Here is a 21,886-nt window from a genome sequence, read left to right on the forward strand (position 1 = left end):
GCCATTTTTACGAATATAGCCCCAGTAAATCGTCTGAGTCGTCTGAATTGTTGGAAGTCGTCTGGACGACTGAAGTTTAAGTCGTCTGGTACCAGTTTATTTTAAAAATAATTTTTAAATCTTGTAAAAAAATATTTTGATGCGTGAAAAATAAAAATCAGATGATTATAAACAGTTTTAAGTGATATAAATTAAGATATGATAAAATTGATTTGTTTTGAAGATAGATGAGTGGAAGTAGTGAATCATGATATTCTTTGGTTTATGAGTTTGGCAAACATATGTTGTAGTATTGTATGTATTGTTAGGGTTAGATCTTGGAAAACTAAAATGTTTTTTTCAAAAATTAGTTTTCATCTATATGTGTTTCTTTATGTGTATAGTAAACACTTTTCAACTTTGATTTGATTTTATGAAGTGTTTAATTAGGGGTTATGTTTAGGGTGTGGACGACTTATATTTCAGTCGTCTGTTGAATAATTTACACGGACGACGTATATTTCAGTCGTCCACATCGTACCGAACCTTTAATTTTACCAATGTACGTTTTAACCTAACCGGATCATTTACCGGACATATAAAAGCTATTTTTTCACTATTTCACAACTTTTCGAAACCCTAGCGCAGTTTCTCTCCAACGGCGATTTCGAAGGCGATAAGACGAAAACCCTACCGTGGTCGTGTTCCGCCGTTATCTTCGCCGGTAATCTCTCCGATTACGACGAATCTCGTTTCTCCTTCATGCCGTAGAGTATTTTCGTAGTTTAAACTGACCGTCCGCTTCCTTTTTTTCAGATCTGAAATCTCGTTTGCCAAACTCCGCCGCCGGTATGTTATTTCTCATGTATTAAGGCGTTTAGCCGCCGGAAAACCCTAAATATTTTAGTATTGATTCTTCTTTTCCCTTCGATTTGCAGATCTGTAACGGCTTGGGACCACATCTTCTCCGACCATATCTTCTCGGACAATATATTCTCCAACTGTAAGTCATTCGTCTTTTGTTTAAAAGATTTTGAGATTGTTGTAGTCTTTTGCTGAAAGATTACTCAGACGACTTCCAGGAAGTGAGAAGACTACTTGGACGACTTCCATGAAGTCTTCTACGATGTCTTACTCTCTGGACGACTTACATGTAAGTCGTCTAGAGAGTAAGACATCGTAGAAGACTTCATGGAAGTCGTCCAAGTAGTCTTCTCACTTCCTGGAAGTCGTCTGAGTAGTCTTCTCACTTCATGGAAGCCGTCTGCAAGTCTTCTATAGCATTTAGCATAGTGCGCAACCTATGTGTTTGAGATGGTTGTTTGTGATTATTTGCAGGCCTTAAAATGGATTTACGAGAACTCCCGCCGAGGATGTTTACATTAGGAGAAGAGCCCGATGCAATCAAGAGCATTTCGTATCAATCTGATGACACAAAGTTGTTTAAAGCTCTATGTGATTGTCTCACACCTGACGAATTTGAGGATCTGAAGGCGTCGAAGTTAGGAGTGTTCATCAAATTCAAGGAGCTTGACTTTGGTTGGACTTCAAGGCTGGTACATTTTTTGCTCTGTTTCCAGCTAGACATCAAGAAGAAGTTTGAGCTCTGGAGTCTTGTCGTTTCACAACCTGTGAGGTTTTCACTGATAGAGTTTGAACACCTCACTGGGCTGAACTGCGATTACATCAAGGACCTGGAAAATCCAAGATGTGAGGTTACAACGGAGATGGCTGCTTTCTGGGAGAAGATGCATGTTGATATCGATACTGGGCCAAGTATTGAACAGATAACAGAAGCATTTTACAACTGCGACGAGTGGTCTCGGGATGATCGCATGCGGCTGGGATACCTTGCCATCTACGCAGGATATATCGAAGGGAAAAAGTTCTCATCCGCTACATCAGCTAGTCTTGCAAGGCTAGTGATGGATTTAGAAAAAATTGAGAATTATCCATGGGGGAGAGTGGCGTTTAAGGTGCTGATGGATTCTCTGAAGGCAAACGACTTGACGCAAACTGGTTACACTGTTGATGGGTTCATACAAGTGCTCCAAGTGTTGGCGTACTATGCTATGCCAGAATTGGGTGCTAATTATGGGTCTCCCATACCAAACAGACCGTCTCCACTGTTGCTGGCTTACAAGGGTGGCAAAAGACAACGCAAATGTTTTAAGGCTGCTATCAATAAACAGGTACTTAACTTCACTCCTAAGACTTCTCAGACGACTTAAAGTTAAGTCGTGTGGAAGTCTTCCAACAAAAGACCACGCAGACGACTTACTTTTAAGTCGTCTGAGTGGTCTTTTTGTTGGAAGACTTTCAGACGACTTAACTTTAAGTCGTCTGTGAACAAAATACTTCTCAGACGACTTAACTTTAAGTAGTCTGTGAACAAAATACTTCTCAGACGACTTAACTTTAAGTAGTCTGAGAACAAAATACTTCTCAGACGACTTAACTAAGTTTATATCTTTTATTTATTGCAGACTATCGTGAAGAACTTCGTTCAGAAGGATTTTGATGAAATGTTTCCAAAATGGGACGGAGACATAGATGACCCTGCCGCGGATAACATAATTAAAGTCATGTTTAATGATCCTGGATGGGAGTGGACCATGGAATGCTGGCCAGTCACCGGTACTCGCAAGGTTGTGAAGATGGAAGTGATTCCAGTGAAGAATGAAGTGAGTCCCGTGAAGTCAGAGAGTGTTGTGAAGGAAGAAAGTAGCAGACCTCGGAAGAAAGCTCGTAAAGGGTCTTCTGTTTCTGCTGAGACACCTGCGGCGGGTAGTGAAGGGATGACGCATCAGCAGATTGAAAAGTCCTTGAAGGACATATCTGATACCATTAATCTTGGCTTTGGGACGTGCCTTAAGGAGCTCAAGTTACTGGCGGATAGGATGGTAGCTGTGGAGAAGAAGGTGGGAATCACCAACAGAGGGGGTTTATCTGATGATCGTCAACTTACAACCACTTCAAATCCACCAAAACTTGTTGACGAACCCGGGGTTAGTACCAAAACCTCTCCCAAAATTGCAGAGAAGAGAGTCACTAGGCAAAGTGTTAGGAAGAGTCAGGACTGATGTGATTTGTTTCTTGTGTGCTTTGATGAACATGTGTGCTTTGTTTCTAGTGTGCTTTGATGAACCACTGTATGCCTTGATTCTGAACATGTGTGCTTTGTTTCTAGTGTGAATTTGATCTTTGCTGTAAGGGCTTTTGTTAATAGTTTTTAAACACACTGTGAACTCGAAATTGCAGAGTGAAAGCGTGAATGGGGCGAAAGCAGGACAGAAGGAAGCCAAAGAACCGAGTTCCTCGAGAGAGCTCTGTCTTGTGAGTCCTGCAGACGACTTACCGAGTGATGATCCTAGCCTTCTTATATTGGACAAACAAGTTTCGACCGCTTCAGATTTACTCGTTGAAGAAGCTAGAAGGCAGACAAAGAAGGAGACTGCTTTGGTGAATCTCCGTAAAAAAAGTGTGCGAGAAAGGAAGCTTGCTCCCACACAGCAAACTCCTTTTAAGGGAAACAGCACTGCCAAACAGATCATTCCAAACAAACAGGTTGGCGGAGGCTATGATCCTTTTGCACCCATTGACAAGATGAAGTCGAAGGAGCTCACTGCATGGGTGCAAAAAGATCCGTAAGTTGCTGTTAAAAATATGCTTACTTATATTTGATTAAAAAAAGCTTCTATTTGATTATTTACATTTTGTGTTTGCAGTTCTTATAAACTGCCTCTGAAAAAAAAACCACGTAGATGTCGAAGTCGATTCTATCAGGTCCTCCGAACCCCCTTAGAATGGCTAACCGACCATGTAAGTCTTCTGCTATTTTCTAACTCTTATATAAGTCGTCTGGTAGTTATCTGGTACTTTTCTGATTTGTATAAGTCGTATGTGAGTCGTCTGTGAGTCGTCTATAAGTCGTCTGGTAGTTATCTTATGTAAGTCGTCTGTAAGTCGTCTGTAAGTCGTCTCTAAGTCGTCTCTAAGTCGTCTGTAAGTCGTCTGGTAGTTATCTTACGTAAGTCGTCTGTAAGTCGTCTCTAAGTCTTCTCTAAGTCGTCTCTAAGTCGTCTGTAAGTCGTCTGGTAGTTATCTTACGTAAGTCGTTTGTAAGTCGTCTGTAAGTCTTCTCTAAGTCGTCTCTAAGTCGTCTCTAAGTCGTCTGTAAGTCGTCTGGTAGTTATCTTACGTAAGTCGTCTGTAAGTCGTCTCTAAGTCTTCTCTAAGTCGTCTCTAAGTCGTCTGTAAGTCGTCTGTAAGTCGTCTGTAAGTTTTTTTGACTTGTATTGTTTTATATGCAGCAAATGGATGCTTTTATTAATATACTGAGGCAACGGTACCAAAACCATCCAGAACATTTCAGGAGCGACAGAATGTGCTTTCTTGATCATGTCTTTTCTCGGCAGTGGAGGGCCTCCTACCCTGATTTTAAGAGCGACGCTCCTGATGCCAACGGTTTAGGAAGAAGACTCCCTGGTGGGGCGTGGAATTATCATGCAGGCGTGATACCTTCTTTTTGCCAATCTAAGAAGGTTTGGGGGGGTGGATGTGGATGATATCTATGCACCTGTGAACTTCAAGAACCAGCATTGGATTGCTATATGGATATCGATCCCTAAGAGGCACATCGTCGTCTGGGACAGCATTGTCTCTCATATTAGCCCTGAAGAACTCGATGAGGTAATGGAGCCTTTTCTCACAATGGTCCCTTATCTGCTTGTTGAGTGCGCGCTCTCTGACGAACAAAAGGTTCAATACACATTGGAGCCATACACATATGCGAGACAAACCGTTGGAGTACCTCAGTGCCGAGCTGGTGATTGTGGCCCTTTCACTCTGAAGTACATCGAATGTCATGCTCTTGGGATAGAATTTCCCACCGCGTTTGACAAAAAACACGGGAAGACCATCAGGGAGAAGATGGCGCTGGATATATTTCGAGAGCTTTCTATGTGCCATGAATGGGAAAACCAAGACAATGATGAGAACCTGGCAACGTATGATTAGATATTGGATGTGTTATTGTGTGCTGTTGCGATTGTATTTGAACTTGATGCTTTTGTGTACTGTTGTTAGGTAGATTAGGGGATGTTAACAGGGTCAGGATAGGATGATGTTTTTTTGTAACCTATCCTCACACCAAACTAGAATTCCGTAGGAAATTAGTTTGGTAGTGCAGTAACCTTTCGGAATATGTAATGTTTAACTTGTCTTTTTTAAATTGCACTGTTGGAATTAGTTTCGGAATATGTACTGCTTAACATAGAAGGTCTACAAAGAAAAGTTCATAAAACATATAAATTCATAACATAGAGTCTACAGAGAAGTTCATAAAACATAGAAAATCATTGTGGACGACTACAGAGAAGTTCATAAAACATAGAAAATCATTGGACGACTTACTTAAAGGTCTTCTGGACGACTACAGAGAAGTTCATAAAACATAGAAAATCATTGGACGACTTACTTAAAGGTCTTCTGGACGACTAACCAGAAGAAAATTCTAATTAAGACGTTGGACGACTAACTTAAAGGTCTTCTGAACGACTAACCAGAAGAAAATTCTAATTAAGACGTTGGACGACTAACCAGAAGGTCTTCTGGACGACTTACCAGAAGAAAATTCTAGTTAAGTGATATTACGTGTATACGCACACCAAATAACCTAATGTGCACACTACCACAATCGAATGGTATGTCGATGTAGCACTTTAGGATCGAATCCACAGAGACCAACTATTACACTTTATCTTTATGGGATCAATATCAAGCTAAAACAATATGGGGGTTTTAAAGTTGATTTCGTAACAAGCAAGTAAAAAGATTAATTAAAGATTTCAGATGATTAAAATGCTAGCCTAGGGTGGTTTGGTCGGGTGTTAAACAAGTGTGAGCCAAACAATTATTCAAGTTTAATTAAGAGCAAGTCTAGAACTCGGATCACTCAAGTAGAACAGCCCACTGTCGTGGAACTGCCCCCTATGCTGATCGATCTTGATACCTAAACTCTCGTTTGGATCAAGATGCGACAGCAAGCAATAGAGATCAAGTCCGATAGGTTCACCAAACACCCTAATATCTACTTTCGCTGATTAGGGATGCTAGGCTCATTCATAACAGATCTAGCAACCTATTACACGGTTAATGAACAGGTTAAACCTAGGATCTAACATTAAGCGGCCAGATTAATGCAAGCATTAAGAACAGTTATGAATGAAGACAATCAATGGTTTCACTTATCTATGTTTAACTCACGGATCTAACACCCGAACACCCTAGACTAAGCAAGTTGACTACTCAGCCATGAACAGAGAAAACACAGAGATCAATTCTGAATAAGACTTCATGTAAATAAAAGAGATAGAAAGAGGGTTCAGGATAATCTTCTCTATGGTGAGAGAGATGGAGCCTTCTCCCTTTACAATCCAAAAGCACAAAAGTCTCCAATGGTTTTCTTCTGTCTAGAATAGCGTAGAATGATAAAGAGAAACAGAAAATATGATATATCAAAGCCACAGGCGGCTGGGAGAGAAAATATGGATAATTAGGGCAAATCCCGTAATGATTGTAGTTTCCTAAAAAATCTCTGCCGCTGGAACACTCACTCGGAACAGTCATCAAGACTGTTCTGCGTGAAAACCACCAAATTGCATTGTTTTCTGCCTCTTTTGTTCCAGCTGATCCATCTCCCATCCAATGCAACTCCAGACCTGTAATGACTCCAAAAGGACTAGGAAGACTCGATAAAGACTTGAAAACCAATTTAAAAGCATATATACAAGATGTATAAAACACCATATATCAATTCCCCCAGACTTAGATCCTTGTTTGTCCTCAAACAATGTCAAGTATCAAGAACAGGGAGAAAGGTTTGAAAGTGTGGGAACTCTCCTATTCTCAGCAACCATACTTTAACCACGAATCTCTGAACCATACAAGCAGTAAAACTAGGACAACACACCCTTACCGGAACCCCACTGACTGCTGTTCAAAAATCGGCTCCATACTCTTCATCTCAAACCTGAAAAAGCAACACTATCGAGACAGAACTCCCTACATTCATTTAAGAGTAGCGTGAGCTTCTCATCACAGGCATCATTCAGGGTAGACGGTCTAGGTGTGGAACAGGCTATTTAATGGTGGAGTTAAGAGTGTTTAGGGGCTACCATTTCATTGAAGAGGATGCAGGATATCACACAAAATGGCAAGAGAGGATAGATCCATTGATGTCCACAGCCTCTACTCGTTTTTGCTCTATCTGGTGCGACTGTTCTGATGACGGAACAGGCAACTGATTGTTCTGCTTTCCACTTTCCTCTACACACTCTTCAATACTTGGTACCAACTTCTTGCTCGACCTTTCCAGTGGCTCCATGTTTCTTTTCTTTCTTCCCCTTCTCCATCACATTAATCTCGTTTTTTTTTTTTTTTTTTTTTTTTTGAAGACTGATATGGTGATGTGACGAAGAAGGAGGTAACACATGATCGTTCTGAGTGCCACTGGTGGTTCTGATTTCGCGACCATTCTGGTTCTCCACCCCTGCTCTTGCGCAGTTCATTGGTTATGGAGCGGTTGCTCCCTTAATCTGCTTGTTCTCCTTTCTGACATAATTTCTGCAGCAGTAACGAGTAGGAGGCTGCGTTGATCCTTTCCTCTCCGACCTTTTTGCACATATCTGCACATATGACACTGAAAAACAAATGCATGAAGGTGGAATAAAGGCTAAGGTGCAGGGTGGGAACTAGCTAAAGATGAGCTAGCCACTCAGGATCAGCAAGATGGATAAAAAGGATAAGAAGTCCTGAGTGTGTTCTCGTTTCCCTGATCTAATGCCCATAACAAGAAGAATTTCAGTCAAGATTAGGTTCAAGTAAGGTGGAGTTAAGTCTACCCAGTGTAACCTGATCGGCTGAGAACTTCTGGAGAATCAAGTGAGATATGTCAGGGTGTTCCAGGTCCACATGTGTGTCTTTCGCCACTGCTAAGGTCACTGAATAAGATAACTAAAGCACGAGGTGGTTAGTGATCAACACGGAATAAGGTCCTAATTCCCACAAAATTTTGACTGACTCAATAAAAACTGACTCGAATTGACCCAAAAGAAAAACAAAAGAAAGAAACGAGTTAGTAAACGACGAAAACCCTCCCCCAGACTTACTTCACAACGTCCCTGGTGTGAAAATAAATCAGAGAGAAGGTGAAATCAAGAATAAACATTTTTTTTTTTGTTCGAGATACTTACCTGGCGCGGAGCAGCCTGACAGAGCAAGACGCGGTTGCTCCGGTAAAGGATGCTATGGAATGAGAACAGCCAGCTGCTTGCTCCAGTCAAGGGTCTCGGATTTTCTGATTTGTGACCTGAGACTCAACAAACTAAAAACAAAAATAAGTAAAAAGAAAATCCTAATGTTAATGACACTCACCAGTGGGTTGCCTCCCACCAAGCGCTTGGTTTAAGTCTCTAGCTTGACTTGGTGACTGGGATCAGTCGGGTTGAGCAGGAGGGCTTGTTCCAAAACAAGCTCCACAATCAGACATGTTCAGCTTCAAAACTCTGCTCAACAACCCTTTCACAGCAGCTTTCCCTTTCTCCTTCAGCTCATGTGTGAGAATAGCTCTGACTTTAGAGAAAGGTTTAGAGGTACCCTTGCACTTTACCTCATACTCAATGGAGTTCTCATCACACTTGAGAGGTATCAAAGTCATTGTAGGATCTCCCTTGATCCTTTTCTTCTGGACTTTCTGTTTCACCCTTGAATTCCCTCTGAATTTAGTAGGATCAGTGCTAGGATCTTCATCAGAGAACAGCCTGCTCTCACCCTTATCACCATGCTCCTTCTCTGGAACAACCTTCAGCTTTTCTACATCAAACACTGAGATGCGAGAGGCGTGTGATGAGGAAGATCTGGTGGGTACAGCCTTGTAGAAAACTTTCTTGTTGATGTTGGAGAAGCAGACTCTCTTGTTGGGCATATCGATGGTTGCTCCAACAGTAGCCATGAATGTCCTTCCAAATATCAAAGGCATCTCATGATCCTTGTTCATCTCAACAACTTGAAACTCAGCAGGAACAATGCATTCCCCTACTTGAACATGAAGGCTGCGGATGGTTCCATATGGGACTGCTCTGGAAGAGTTTGCAAAGGTCAGGGTCAGCTGAGAACGCTCAACATCAGCAATACCCAAATCGTCTACAATAGCCTTTGAGACGAGATTCACACAAGAACCAGAGTCACACAGAGCATCCTTGAAGGTTGTTCCTGCGATGGAGCATGGGAAAACAAACTTTCCAGGATCATCAACCTTAGGCAATACCTTCAATGCTGGTGTAGACAGTGCTTTGATATAGAGGACCTTGATCTCCTCTTGAGTCTCTCTACAGTGTTTAAAGAACTGGAGCAATGGACGAATCTGCAGAGCATCTTCGAATGCAAGTTCTTTAGGAAGCCTTCTCACCATCTTGTTAAAACCTATCAGCTGCTCTTCACTAATGGGATCCATCAGATGTCTAGGTGGAATTGGATAGGGAACCTTGGGAACATAGACTCGAGATGGTGGAGTCTCAGCAGGTTCGCTAGGAGCAGTCACTCCAGAGCTAGCAGACTGCTCTGCTCTCTCTTCTGCGCCTGAAGCAGTCTCAGCAAACGGCTGCTCTATTGCATTACAGTGCTCAGTCCTAGGATTTTTATCAGTTCTTCCAGGAAGCGTCTCTTGTTGCCTCTTGACACTCTCAACTGTTTGAGCAAGCTGAACATCGATCTTTCTTATATGGATCGCAAGATTGTCATACTTGTTATTCAGCTCAGTGAACATGTTGCCCATCCTGGTGTCTATTTCCGTGGTTACCTGATTCAACGCCTTGGCCTGAACCTGCTGACCCTGCAACAGCTGTTGCATCATCATACCCAGACCCTTCAGCTCATCTGGTTGACTGTTCCCGGTAGCTGGAACAGCATGCGGATTGCTCTGCGGTTGTCGCTGGTTCTGGTTCTGAATATGCCCGGCCGTAGGTTGTTCCATGCTGAAAACGTGCCCTTGGTTGTTTTTCAGTAGCTGATCAACCTTGGCAGTCAGCTCATCTATTTTCTGGGCGTCAGAACTGTTTCCTTTCTTGGAGCAATCACTCTCCTCTTTCTTATTAGCTGAGCTAGCAGCCATGTTCTCAATCAGCTTAAACGCTCCAGCTGTGGTTTGAGTCATGAAATCTCCATTGCTCGCAGAGTTTAGAGCACCTTGGTATTTCCAGTCCACTCCATCATAGAAAATGTCCAGGATATAATCATCATCAAATCCATGGTGAGGACATTCTCTGCGATAGTCATTGAAGCGCTCCCATGCGTCGCAGAAAGCTCATCAGTGAGCTGTCTGAAGGAGGTGATCTTGTTCCTCAATGCAGCTGTTCTCGCCTTAGAGTAGAAATGGCTGAGGAACGCTGATCGGACCTGTTCCCATGAAGTGAGAGAGCCGGTAGGGAGAGAGTTCAACCACCGTGCAGCTTTTCCATCAAGAGAGAATGGGAATAACATGCACGTGATGTAGTCTGGTGGAACACCATTCACGCGAGTGAAACTGCAGACTTTTTCGAAGCTCTCAATATGCTCCATTGGAATTTCTGTAGAGAGACCAGAGAACACCTTTCTCTGTACTAGACCAATCAAAGCAGGCTTGATCTCGAAGTCCTGCCTGGTGCAAGGTGGAGGAACAATGGCAGAGCGCGTAGTAGGGATGTTACGCGGAAGGTTTCTCTGCCCGATTGGAACAGTCTGCGCCTGTTGTTCCTGCTGCGCGAGAGCAGCCTGTTCAGCAGCATCCTGCTGAGCTTGGATGGTCTGCTGCATTTGTTGCATCTGCTGCTGCATGTGCAACTGAGCAGCGAGATCTCCTGATTGGCGTGATCACCCATAGTGGTGTCAGTTTGCCTTGGCTGTTGACGATTTGTTCTTTCTAACCTTGCTAGCTCCTGGTTGGTAAATGTAACTAACTCTCCTTGTGCGTTTCTCCGAGTATGTCTACTGGTCATGCACCTGGAACATTAGCTGCAACAAAAAGGATAAGGCAAGTTAGAGGTCTTAGACTAAATAAATAACCGAAAAATAAAGGTAAAAAGATGGTCCCCGGCAACGGCGCCAATTTGATATTACGTGTATACGCACACCAAATAACCTAATGTGCACACTACCACAATCGAATGGTATGTCGATGTAGCACTTTAGGATCGAATCCACAGAGACCAACTATTACACTTTATCTTTATGGGATCAATATCAAGCTAAAACAATATGGGGGTTTTAAAGTTGATTTCGTAACAAGCAAGTAAAAAGATTAATTAAAGATTTCAGATGATTAAAATGCTAGCCTAGGGTGGTTTGGTCGGGTGTTAAACAAGTGTGAGCCAAACAATTATTCAAGTTTAATTAAGAGCAAGTCTAGAACTCGGATCACTCAAGTAGAACAGCCCACTGTCGTGGTACTGCTCCCTATGCTGATCGATCTTGATACCTAAACTCTCGTTTGGATCAAGATGCGACAGCAAGCAATAGAGATCAAGTCCGATAGGTTCACCAAACACCCTAATATCTACTTTCGCTGATTAGGGATGCTAGGCTCATTCATAACAGATCTAGCAACCTATTACACGGTTAATGAACAGGTTAAACCTAGGATCTAACATTAAGCGGCCAGATTAATGCAAGCATTAAGAACAGTTATGAATGAAGACAATCAATGGTTTCACTTATCTATGTTTAACTCACGGATCTAACACCCGAACACCCTAGACTAAACAAGTTGACTACTCAGCCATGAACAGAGAAAACACAGAGATCAATTCTGAATAAGACTTCATGTAAATAAAAGAGATAGAAAGAGGGTTCAGGATAATCTTCTCTATGGTGAGAGAGATGGAGCTTTCTCCCTTTACAATCCAAAAGCACAAAAGTCTCCAATGGTTTTCTTCTGTCTAGAATAGCGTAGTATGATAAAGAGAAACAGAAAATATGATATATCAAAGCCACAGGCGGCTGGGAGAGAAAATATGGATAACTAGGGCAAATCCCGTAATGATTGTAGTTTCCTAAAAAATCTCTGCCGCTGGAACACTCACTCGGAACAGTCATCAAGACTGTTCTGCGTGAAAACCACCAAATTGCATTGTTTTCTGCCTCTTTTGTTCCAGCTGATCCATCTCCCATCAAATGCAACTCCAGACCTGTAATGACTCCAAAAGGACTAGGAAGACTCGATAAAGACTTGAAAACTAATTTAAAAGCATATATACAAGATGTATAAAACACCATATATCATTAAGACGTTGGACGACTTACTTAAAGGTCTTCTGGACGACTTACTTAAAGGTCTTCCACGTCAGTTCTTACATTGTGGACGCTTATGGCCAGTTTCTTTGCAGACTGAGCACCTATAAACCATGTGTTGCTTCCGGGGTTTGCGTCCTCTCATCCTGGATAGCTCCAACCAAGATTGCCATCTTGATTTCTTCTGTCTCCCCGGACCACGCTTTACTTCCGGAGGAAAGGATGTGCTTGCCTCAACAAGTTGTCCAACACAAGGATATATATTCTCTGAGTATCCTGCAAACAAAGTATCCTTTGAGTAGACCGGCCACACAAGTGTGGAGATATGCACACCAGCTGCTGTTCCAGCTGCTATAGCATGAGAGCAAGGTATTTTCTCGACTTGATAGACACCACAATCGCACTTTTGAAGTTCCAGATCAACATTACAGTCCCTATTGCCACCTTTCACAAAGAACTTCCATCCATCAATTTGTTGGACTCTCAGAGTATACGCGTTCTCCTCTCGGACAGCAAGCAAGTGTTCAACACCCCGACTATGTTGAGTTGTAAGACTCAAAGCATCTCCTCTCCTTTTCCAGTACCACCTTCCTAGCTTCTCCCTTATGAACTCCAGCAGGAACTGAATAGGAAATCCTCTTGCTCGCTTCAGTGCGGAGTTAATTGATTCAGCGATATTGCTCGTTTTTAAGTTGTACCTGTCTCCCTAACAATGAACCCTAGACCATAGGGTCACATCGGCTTCCTCCAGATACTCAGCAAGATCCGGATTTGCACTTCGTATCTCATCCATGTACCGATCAAAATCGTAAAGTGTATGAGCATAAGCAGCACCTTTCACTAAGTACAAGAGATGCTTCCCTTTATACTTTTTGACAATATTCTCTTGAAGGTGATAATAACATATTCCTCGGGTTGCCCAAGGAAACACCTTTTCACACGCATTTATAATGGAGGCGTGCCTGTCGGAGACTATCACCAGAGGATACTCATCAGATACACAGCTCGCCAATTTTGTGAAAAACCATTCCCAAGATTCATCATTCTCACCATCTACGATCCCAAAAGCCAATGGATATATCTGAAAATTACCGTCTTGTGCGGCTGCAACCAACATAGTACCCCCATACTTCCCACTTAGGTGAGTCCCATCTACCACAATGACCCTTCTCTGATACTTAAATCTTCTGATTGAAGCTCCAAAAGCAAGAAATAGATACTTAAATCTATTCAGAGAATCAAGTTCTATAGCTGTGATAGAACCCGGATTTGCTGCCTCGATTTGCTCCAAATATGAAGGCAATCGCTCATACCCGTCTTCCGCTGATCCTCTCACCATTTCTTGCGCATATAACAATGCTCTGTATGAAGTGGTGTAATCAAGTGTCATGCCAAACATGTTCTTCATTGCATCTTTGATATGCTGCGGATTCAACCCATCAATGATTCTAACTCGATCTATGAAAAGTCGACCAATGTACTTCGGAGTACAACGTTTCCGCTGAGCGATTCTGTCTGGGATGGAACATGTATGAGTTGCCAAATACTTGGTTACCCAAAACGTTTTAGTCCCATGTTTCACACTTGCTCGGACCTTCCATTGACAACCACTAACACGACATGTTGCCACAAACAGAGTTTTCGTTGACTTGAATATTCTGAAGGAGAACCTACGCCTCACCGCTGTCGACCGCAACTCTGAAAGCAGTGCATCCTTACTAGCAAAACTCTGGTTGACATAGATTCTGTCTGCAGATGATCCTTCTCCTTCACAACCATATGCCCCTTTGTAATCATCAAAACAGATTTCATCATCTTCTTCCTCATCCTCATCTTTAACATTTCCATACTCACTATAATCCTCAGCATCAGCGACAACAGGGATGTCAGCATCCTCCTCCCCATCATGATCCTCAGCTTCATCCCCCTCTTCAGCTTCATGCCCCTCCTCAGCTTCTTCCCCCTCCTCAGCTTCATCCCCCTCTTCATCTTCATCGCTTACATCAGCTTCATCCCTCTCCTCAGCTTCATCCCCCTCCTCAGCTTCATCCTCCACATGATCTTCATCCCTTTCCTCTGAAACCGTTCTCATCTTGCTAAAGCTTGATACACAAAGACGTACTTCATGCGTTTTAGTTATCTCGAGCAAGTTCCGAACTTGTCTATCACTTGTAACATGAATAGGAGGAAGGTCTGGAGCCATCTGTTGTAATGAGTAGATTAGCTCCACAGACTCTGTGTTCATGTCCAGGTTATAATCTTCTTGAGTCATTGCAACAAGATCAGCATGTGTCGAACCTTCATTCAAAAATAACATTCTCGCTCCTTTGAAATGATCAACCACAAAATTCCAACATCCATCTTTCAACAACCATTGTCCATACACTGCATGTAACTGACGCATCATCTGAAAAAGTCAAAATAAAACACATTAGCAAACTTAGAACAAAGAAAACAAAAGTTTATTAAAGATCGAAGCGGACGACTTCAATCTAAGTTGTCTAGACTACTAAACTATACGTCGTCTGGTCAACGCAGAGGTTATTTTTGCAATTGAATTTGAAATCTGGCTGTCGACGACTTACCTGGAAGTCGTCTGGCTGTAGACGACTTAACTTTCAGTCGTCTCAGGTTACAGATTTCAAAGTCAATTGCAAAAATAACCTCTGCGTTGACCAGACGACTTCTAGGTAAGTCGTCTACAGCCAGACGACTTCCAGGTAAGTCGTCGACAGCCAGACGACTTCCCAAGTAAGTCGTCTGACGAACAGATCTGGAAAAAAACTCGATTTCATACCTTAAATTGGTGAGATAAGTTCCTTAGCATACATAAGGCTTCTCCAAGCACACAGAATCACAAACGAAAGTGACCCACCCTGAATCGTTAGCTTCTATGACTCTATGAACCATAAAAATTTTAGAATCAAAATCTTGGGTTTTCTTAGCTCATTGTGGAGAGAAAGTGAAAGATATGTTGTGTTTAGTTCACAAGAATGAAAAAAGAAGAAGGGTAAATCGATTTTGGGAGCATTAAGAGCTTCAAATTGGTTGTTCATGGTGGTTGTGGTATTGATGACAATGGCAATCTTGTAATTACTTGAAGATGATGAGGGTGAGAGAGTAAAAATGTCATTTTCGAAAAGAAAAAAAAAATTGATGGCATTTTCGTAAATTATATGAACTTGTGGAGTGAATACGGCAAAACTAATTTCAAAAAAAAAGGGAGGTTAGTTTTGTGTTTGACTTTAAGTTGTAGGTCAATTTTGCAAAAACCCCTATGAATTTCTATGAATAGGTCTATTAGGTTCATTTTTAAAAAAATCACAAATGAATCAAGGTTGTGACTTCTGTTTTAATATATAAGATATAGGAAAGTTGTTTCTTTATTTAGTCGCTCTTTTTTTATTGGATAATCGACTAATCGTTTTCGCTAATTAAAACAGCCTATAGGCTTCTCATTACGCTATATATTTGAACAACATTGTCGGCATATTATAATTCTATTACGTCTAACCTATTTTAAAAAATGATATAGTACTATACTATATAACAAAATCTCATCGTTATTATCATTATCGTACATCCGTCGTTATTCATTCGTGCTATATAATACGGCTATCGCACCAAGCAGGCAACGTGATATGAAATATATTAACATTTTGGTTAGGAATAACGTAACAGAAAAATATGTCGTCAGCTATGTGACGATTAAGTAAAGTGAGGCACTTATTTACTAATTTAATGAAAGAATATACACAGTAGATTAGGCCAATTTCGTCAACTTGTTGGGAAAGTAGCCAACAAACCCAATACAAAACTAAATTCTACTAGTTAGTTTCTTGGTAAAACTCAACTAATCGTAACTTTACGCTGTTTTATTATTTTTTCCTAAATCATGATAATATCGAATATGATTAAATCATTTAGTTATTAAAAATATTAAATCATGTTAATAAAGTAAGTATATTAGTATACTATATATATATTTTTTATTTTAGTTAGGAAAGAAATGCTAAGCCACAGAATCTAATATGTTTCCTAAATCAACGGTCATGATTGATTAAGAATAGTCTTCCTTTTGACCAAGTCTAATCACTAAACCTAAATAAATAAACAACAAACGAAGGCAAATGCTGTTTTGTTACTTATTACAATCTCACACAGCCTTGAGACACAACACAAAATGGCTAACTCAAACGATTGGTCTCACCTCTACAGCAACAACCAAGCCTTCTACACAACTTCCACCATCACTTCAACCGCCGTCACAACCACCACAGCAGCTTCTCCCTCCGGTGAAGCCACCTCCATGGACTCTCGTCTTAGTCCAGAAACAGGCCGTGTAACCAAACCGGCACGTAGAAGATCAAGAGCCTCACGTAGAACACCAACAACACTTCTCAACACGGACACATCAAACTTCCGCGCCATGGTTCAGCAGTTCACGGGCGGTCCATCCGCTATGTCTTTCGGGTCAGGTAATACCACTTCCGGTTTTAGCCTCACCTCTTCGTCGGATCCATCCGCCGGATCTTCCCAACAAGTTCCTTGGCAATATAGTTACCAGCCTCACGCGCCGCCTCCACCGCAACAGCCTTATATGTTCTCGTTAAACAACATGAATCCCGTCGTTGGGTATAGTAACATGAACAACCCTAATACGATGGTTCCTGGTGGTTTTGGAACCGCGGGCGGTGGAGGAGGAGGTTCTGCTCCGTCGTATAAGGAAGCCACGAATAGTAATACGTCGTCTTCGAGACTGCAATGAGAAAACGATTGGATTCTTTTGAAATATTTTTTTCTCCTTTTTCGCATAAAGGCAGAAATGTTAGGTACTGACTTTCTTTTGTCATAGAATGACAACTTTGACTGTTGTATATTTAAGTTTTTCGTTTTCATATTCAAGCTTTTTATCTTTGTTTTAGGCGTTGAGCATTTGTTTACAGCGTTATCACTTATCATGGTCCTAAATAAGCAAATATTCAATGACTGAAGTTGCACACTTGCTTGCATTCAAAAGAAAAACTCCAGTTTGGCAGTAAGCAAAATAAAATAACGTCTCCAAATAAATCTATATGTTTTTACGAGAATACATTATCTGTTATACTCCCTCTGTTTCAAAATACATGAAGTTTTAAGATTATACACAACTATTAAAAAACTTGTTTTTTATTTTAAAAATATCATTAAAATATAAATTAAAAATTATTTAACCAATCACAAAACAGACTACAAAATATCATTAGCTACACAGTTTTTGATAAAGTGAAAAAATACATTGATATATGAAAACATCATCTATTTTGAAACATCAAAAACTACCTAAAACATCATCTATTTTGAAACGGATGGAGAATAAATTATTATGGCATCCATATTTTCTACTAGACTTAGGTAAACTAAAGCAATGTTCTCGAACACTAATATATCACGTATATATATTATATATATTAACGCTCTATATATGTTAAAAACATACTTTCACGTAAAGTTCTGAACTACATGTGAAAAATTGAAATTTCTTCAATATTATTCAAATTAATAGTAGTATATATGTATAACGTGCATGTAATGGAGGAAATGTGAGAGAAATAGCTTACATCCAATTTCTGTATTCATTTATTGTAGGCATTCAAACATGAAAATTAGTTAGTGTGAATGTAGTTTTATCTGCTTTGCCAAATTAGCTCGATAAAATGCAAAATATGAATATAACTTTATATAACTTATTTTATAAAATGTGCATGGAATGGAGGATGCCTACAATAAATGAATACAGAAATTGGATGGAGAATGCCTACAATATATGATCCACTTAAGCTACATTCATTTACTTACACCCCAACGATTGTATTCTTATTCGATAAAACTGTAACTGTAAGTGAATGTTCTTTTACCAAATTGTAGCGATAATATAGAATATGAATATAAGTTAAAACTTTATAGTTTGCTTCTTTTTATGGCACAATATATTTTCTATTGTCATATAACTTGTAGACGGAAAACGATGACTATCCTTTTCCAGTTCACAATTTGATTACTTTTTTCTTTGTCTTCAATCACTAACTTTATAAGATTGTTGAAATATATTTGAAGGAGAATTTTCGCCAAGACCAGAATAATCTTTTAACATTAAAATATGGTGATGATTAATTGGATCATATAGAAATTAAACTTGCTTTTCGTTGGAAACAGAGGAAGCTTTTGGGTGAAGGTAGGCTACCAACATTAACACACCTAGATTCTTACGTTATCGTTTATTTTTCCTCTTTTAATTTCTTCCCGCTCATATTAATTATGATTTAGACTGAAAGTGAGATGGATCTTTTGATTTAGATCGATGTTTTTGTTAATATAGAGTTTGGCCAATATACCAAAGCCAAACTCTATACTTATAGAATGTCTTTAGTTTTTTTTCTTAGTCTTTTGCATTTTTAATAGATTTTAGATTCTTAAGATAAATCCATAAATTAATAAGAGAATATTTCTATCATGTTGTAGACGTGTTTATATTTGACAAATAAAATAATATAAAAGGAATTAACAATGAAGAATCTTATTAAAAAAAAAGTAACATCGACGAAGTGACAAAAAAATTGAGTGATAAAGGGGTTGTGAAGAGGGGATGTATCTAATACGCATTGTGGGTCCCTTAACCTCAAGTGAAATTTCCTTTTCTTAACTGAATTTGAATTCATTCATCAATTATTATACTATACAACTAGGCAATAATCCGCACCTTGCGCGAAATATGATTATTAGTTTCGTTATTTTTTAATAAAGAGACATTAATCTATTTAATTTGAATATCGGTTCGGTTTTAGGTTGATTTTTGGTTTTTAATCTCCTAAAATATAACTATCATTTTAAATCAATATTTATTTTGTTTGTTCGGTTAAAATGTTTGATGTTTTTGGTTTTTTTTTCATGTGATAATTAAAAATTACTATTATTTGTTTGTTTTCATGTTATGAAACTTAGATAGTCGTGATGTCGAATCAATGGTTTCATATTATAGTTTCTAAATAGATAATAGTTCAAAAAGAAAAGAAAATTGTTAAGACAAATCATTTTACTACAATTTGGTCGATAGGGAAAGAAGCCTTAAGAAAAAGAATATTTTAACTTCAAAAAAAATTTAGATATTTCAGTTGTGGTAAATATTTAGTTATAAAGTGCTCACGTCAATGTGTCCATGTATGTGTATGTAAAGGTATATAAAGATGGTTGTTAAATATATAAAGATAATGTTAATTAATATTAAATGATATTTTTTCAAAATAATACATGAAAAATAAAATTCTTAAAATGAATTTATTTAAAAATAAAAATACTGTAAAATTTATATAAACTATAATATATAACTTATATATAATTCTTTAAATATATGTATATATATATATATGCATATAACAGATCAAATTAGATATTCGTTCCTATAAATACTGATATTTGTGGTTTGCTCTTTTTTTTACTGATATTGCATTTTAGTATTTAATTTGCTTCGTACAGTAACGAATATCCAGATTTTTCGGTTCAAATCAAAATTTTATGAATAATTGTCTAGCTGTATTCGTAAACAGTAAAAATAACGTAAAGAAGAACCATGCATGTGAGTTTTATATTAAAAAAATGTAAAGTACATAGTGTGAACATATTTATGTAGTGTTTGGCTGAGAAACTCTGTACATGTAATATGTGTCCATTTTAGTGTGAACACATTTATTACAATGCTTCTACACGTGACATGTGTCCAGTTTAGTGTAAATGCATTTATTACAATGCTTCTCTTTTAATATATAACGGATTATACAAAACATCTTATTACGATCCTCAATCTTATACTTTGGTAGATTTTGATGTTATTTATGATTAAATTAGCCATCTTCTTTCATACATACTTAAATAAATGCGATAATCAATTCTTTTGAACAAGTAGATATAAAGGGTGATTTTAAAACACAAGAGGAAGCATTTTTTTTTTGTCATCAAACAAACAAACTCATATTAACTATGTGAACCAAACTGGTAGCTCTGCATCCATGTGAACGACGAAAGACGATTGTTTTCTTGCACTCTGTACTAGATTATCCGTCTTTTGATTCTCCGTTCGGGGTACATGAATGATCTCTGAGCTGAAGAAACATGTCTTCAGCATCTTTATATCTTCTAGATAATTTTCAAACGCCAGCTATTCTTTTGGTTCCGAAACCATCTTCACCAATTGAGAACAATCCATAGCAAATGTGACATAATATTGATGTAAATTTCTCATACACTCCATCACCCATATTAACGCTTCCATCTCCGAATGGAGAGGTGAAAGACTTGCCCGAATATTCCTTGCACCCAACAAACCATCAAATCCCTCAAGAATATTATACCAACCCTCGTCTGAATAATACTCTTTATCTTTCCAAAAACCATCTATAAAGCACCAAGGACCTGTCCTCCTCGGACAGTGCCTAACCTCAACTTGTTGTGATGGCTGCTGAATATTCTTCACCTGAGCCTCAGCCCAAAGTTTGGATTCGGTCTCCGCAAGATTAAGTGTATCTCGTGGGTCCATATCCAAATTACTAAAAACTTTGTTATTCCTACCTTTTCAAATGTACCATAATATCCATACAAAATGATGATCTTCCCTCTCCGGGATAACCCTCCAGAAAAAATGATCCAAATTTATGAAGATAGAACTAGTAGGGAAAAGATCTAGGTTTGACAGTATCTTTGACAACGCCCAAACTTGACGCATAGGAGGACATTAAAAAAATACATTATTTATTGATTCCTCATCAGCTCCACATCGAGCACAACATATATCTCCTTGAATTCTTCTCGCTTGCAAATTCTTTTTTCACAGCCATACATCCTGATACCATCTATCATAGAAAATGATTTATTTTCGGAGGGTATCTCAATCTCACCTTCCAACAAAACGCTTTTAAAATATCCACTGTAGGACCATAGACCTACGGTGGTTTTGCCTTATCCGGATAGACCCGTTCTAGCTGGTATCTTGATTTAACCGAGTATTTCCTATTAGTTGTGAAATGTCATCCATCACTATCCATCATCTGGTTTCTACTCAGGAGTATAATTTTAATAATTTTAGCATTTTAGGAGTCCACCAGAGCCCAAATTTTTTGCGTATTCCAAGTTAGTAAAACTGGATCAATGAAAAAGTCTACAATAGGTAGCATTGAATTGGAATAAACTATCTACTATTCTTTCACCTAACAGTTTTTTGTAGTAATATAGTTTAGAAATGTATTTAATTGTATATAAATATAAATATAATTATAAATATATATATATATATCTTATGAGTTTATTGAGTGGTAGATTAGTGGTTGAGTTGTAGTTTTTCTAGATGGTCATGTAAATTTCAAACTCCATCCATATGGTAATGTAATGATATTACAAAGTAAAAACCAAAATAAAAACTCTCACTCAGAAGTTCCAGAGCAGTTTGATTTTTGAAGTCGCACATTGTCGGAGGAAGCTTGAATAGTGATAGATAAGACAACTCAACTAGAAACTTCGCGAGATCCATTTGAATCACCTCATTCGTACATAAATA

At 39.0% G+C, this 21,886-nt stretch overlaps 2 protein-coding genes, 1 non-coding gene and 1 pseudogene across 4 annotated transcripts; all 4 read left to right on the forward strand.

Moving 5' to 3' along the window:
• Nucleotides 1-348: 348 nt before the first annotated feature.
• LOC117134378 lies at nucleotides 349-5,369 on the forward strand (annotated as a pseudogene).
• On the forward strand, nucleotides 2,221-3,207 carry LOC117134239. Its single transcript, XM_033292343.1, has one exon. The coding sequence runs from the start codon at nucleotides 2,505-2,507 to the stop codon at nucleotides 3,060-3,062; it is 558 nt and encodes a 185-aa protein (XP_033148234.1). The 5' UTR covers nucleotides 2,221-2,504; the 3' UTR covers nucleotides 3,063-3,207.
• A 4,911-nt stretch (nucleotides 5,370-10,280) lies between the features above and the next one.
• LOC117134466 lies at nucleotides 10,281-10,386 on the forward strand. Its single transcript, XR_004458651.1, has one exon. It is a non-coding gene; the product is annotated as a small nucleolar RNA R71 (small nucleolar RNA).
• A 5,077-nt stretch (nucleotides 10,387-15,463) lies between these two features.
• LOC103849795 (VQ motif-containing protein 22) lies at nucleotides 15,464-21,754 on the forward strand. 2 transcript variants are annotated; one of them, XM_009126525.3, is made up of 2 exons: nucleotides 15,464-17,135; nucleotides 17,229-21,754. In XM_009126525.3, exon 1 carries the CDS (start codon nucleotides 16,487-16,489, stop codon nucleotides 17,069-17,071), a length of 585 nt encoding a protein of 194 aa, XP_009124773.1. In that variant the 5' UTR covers nucleotides 15,464-16,486; the 3' UTR covers nucleotides 17,072-17,135; nucleotides 17,229-21,754. The 2 variants fall into 2 exon arrangements, with proteins under 2 accessions (XP_009124773.1, XP_033147055.1); XM_033291164.1 differs by having other exon boundaries at nucleotides 15,465-17,341; nucleotides 18,059-21,754.
• The last annotated feature ends 132 nt before the right edge of the window (nucleotides 21,755-21,886 follow it).

The sequence above is a fragment of the Brassica rapa genome, chromosome A05, assembly GCF_000309985.2.
Source record: "Brassica rapa cultivar Chiifu-401-42 chromosome A05, CAAS_Brap_v3.01, whole genome shotgun sequence".
NCBI classification, from domain to species: domain Eukaryota; kingdom Viridiplantae; phylum Streptophyta; class Magnoliopsida; order Brassicales; family Brassicaceae; genus Brassica; species Brassica rapa.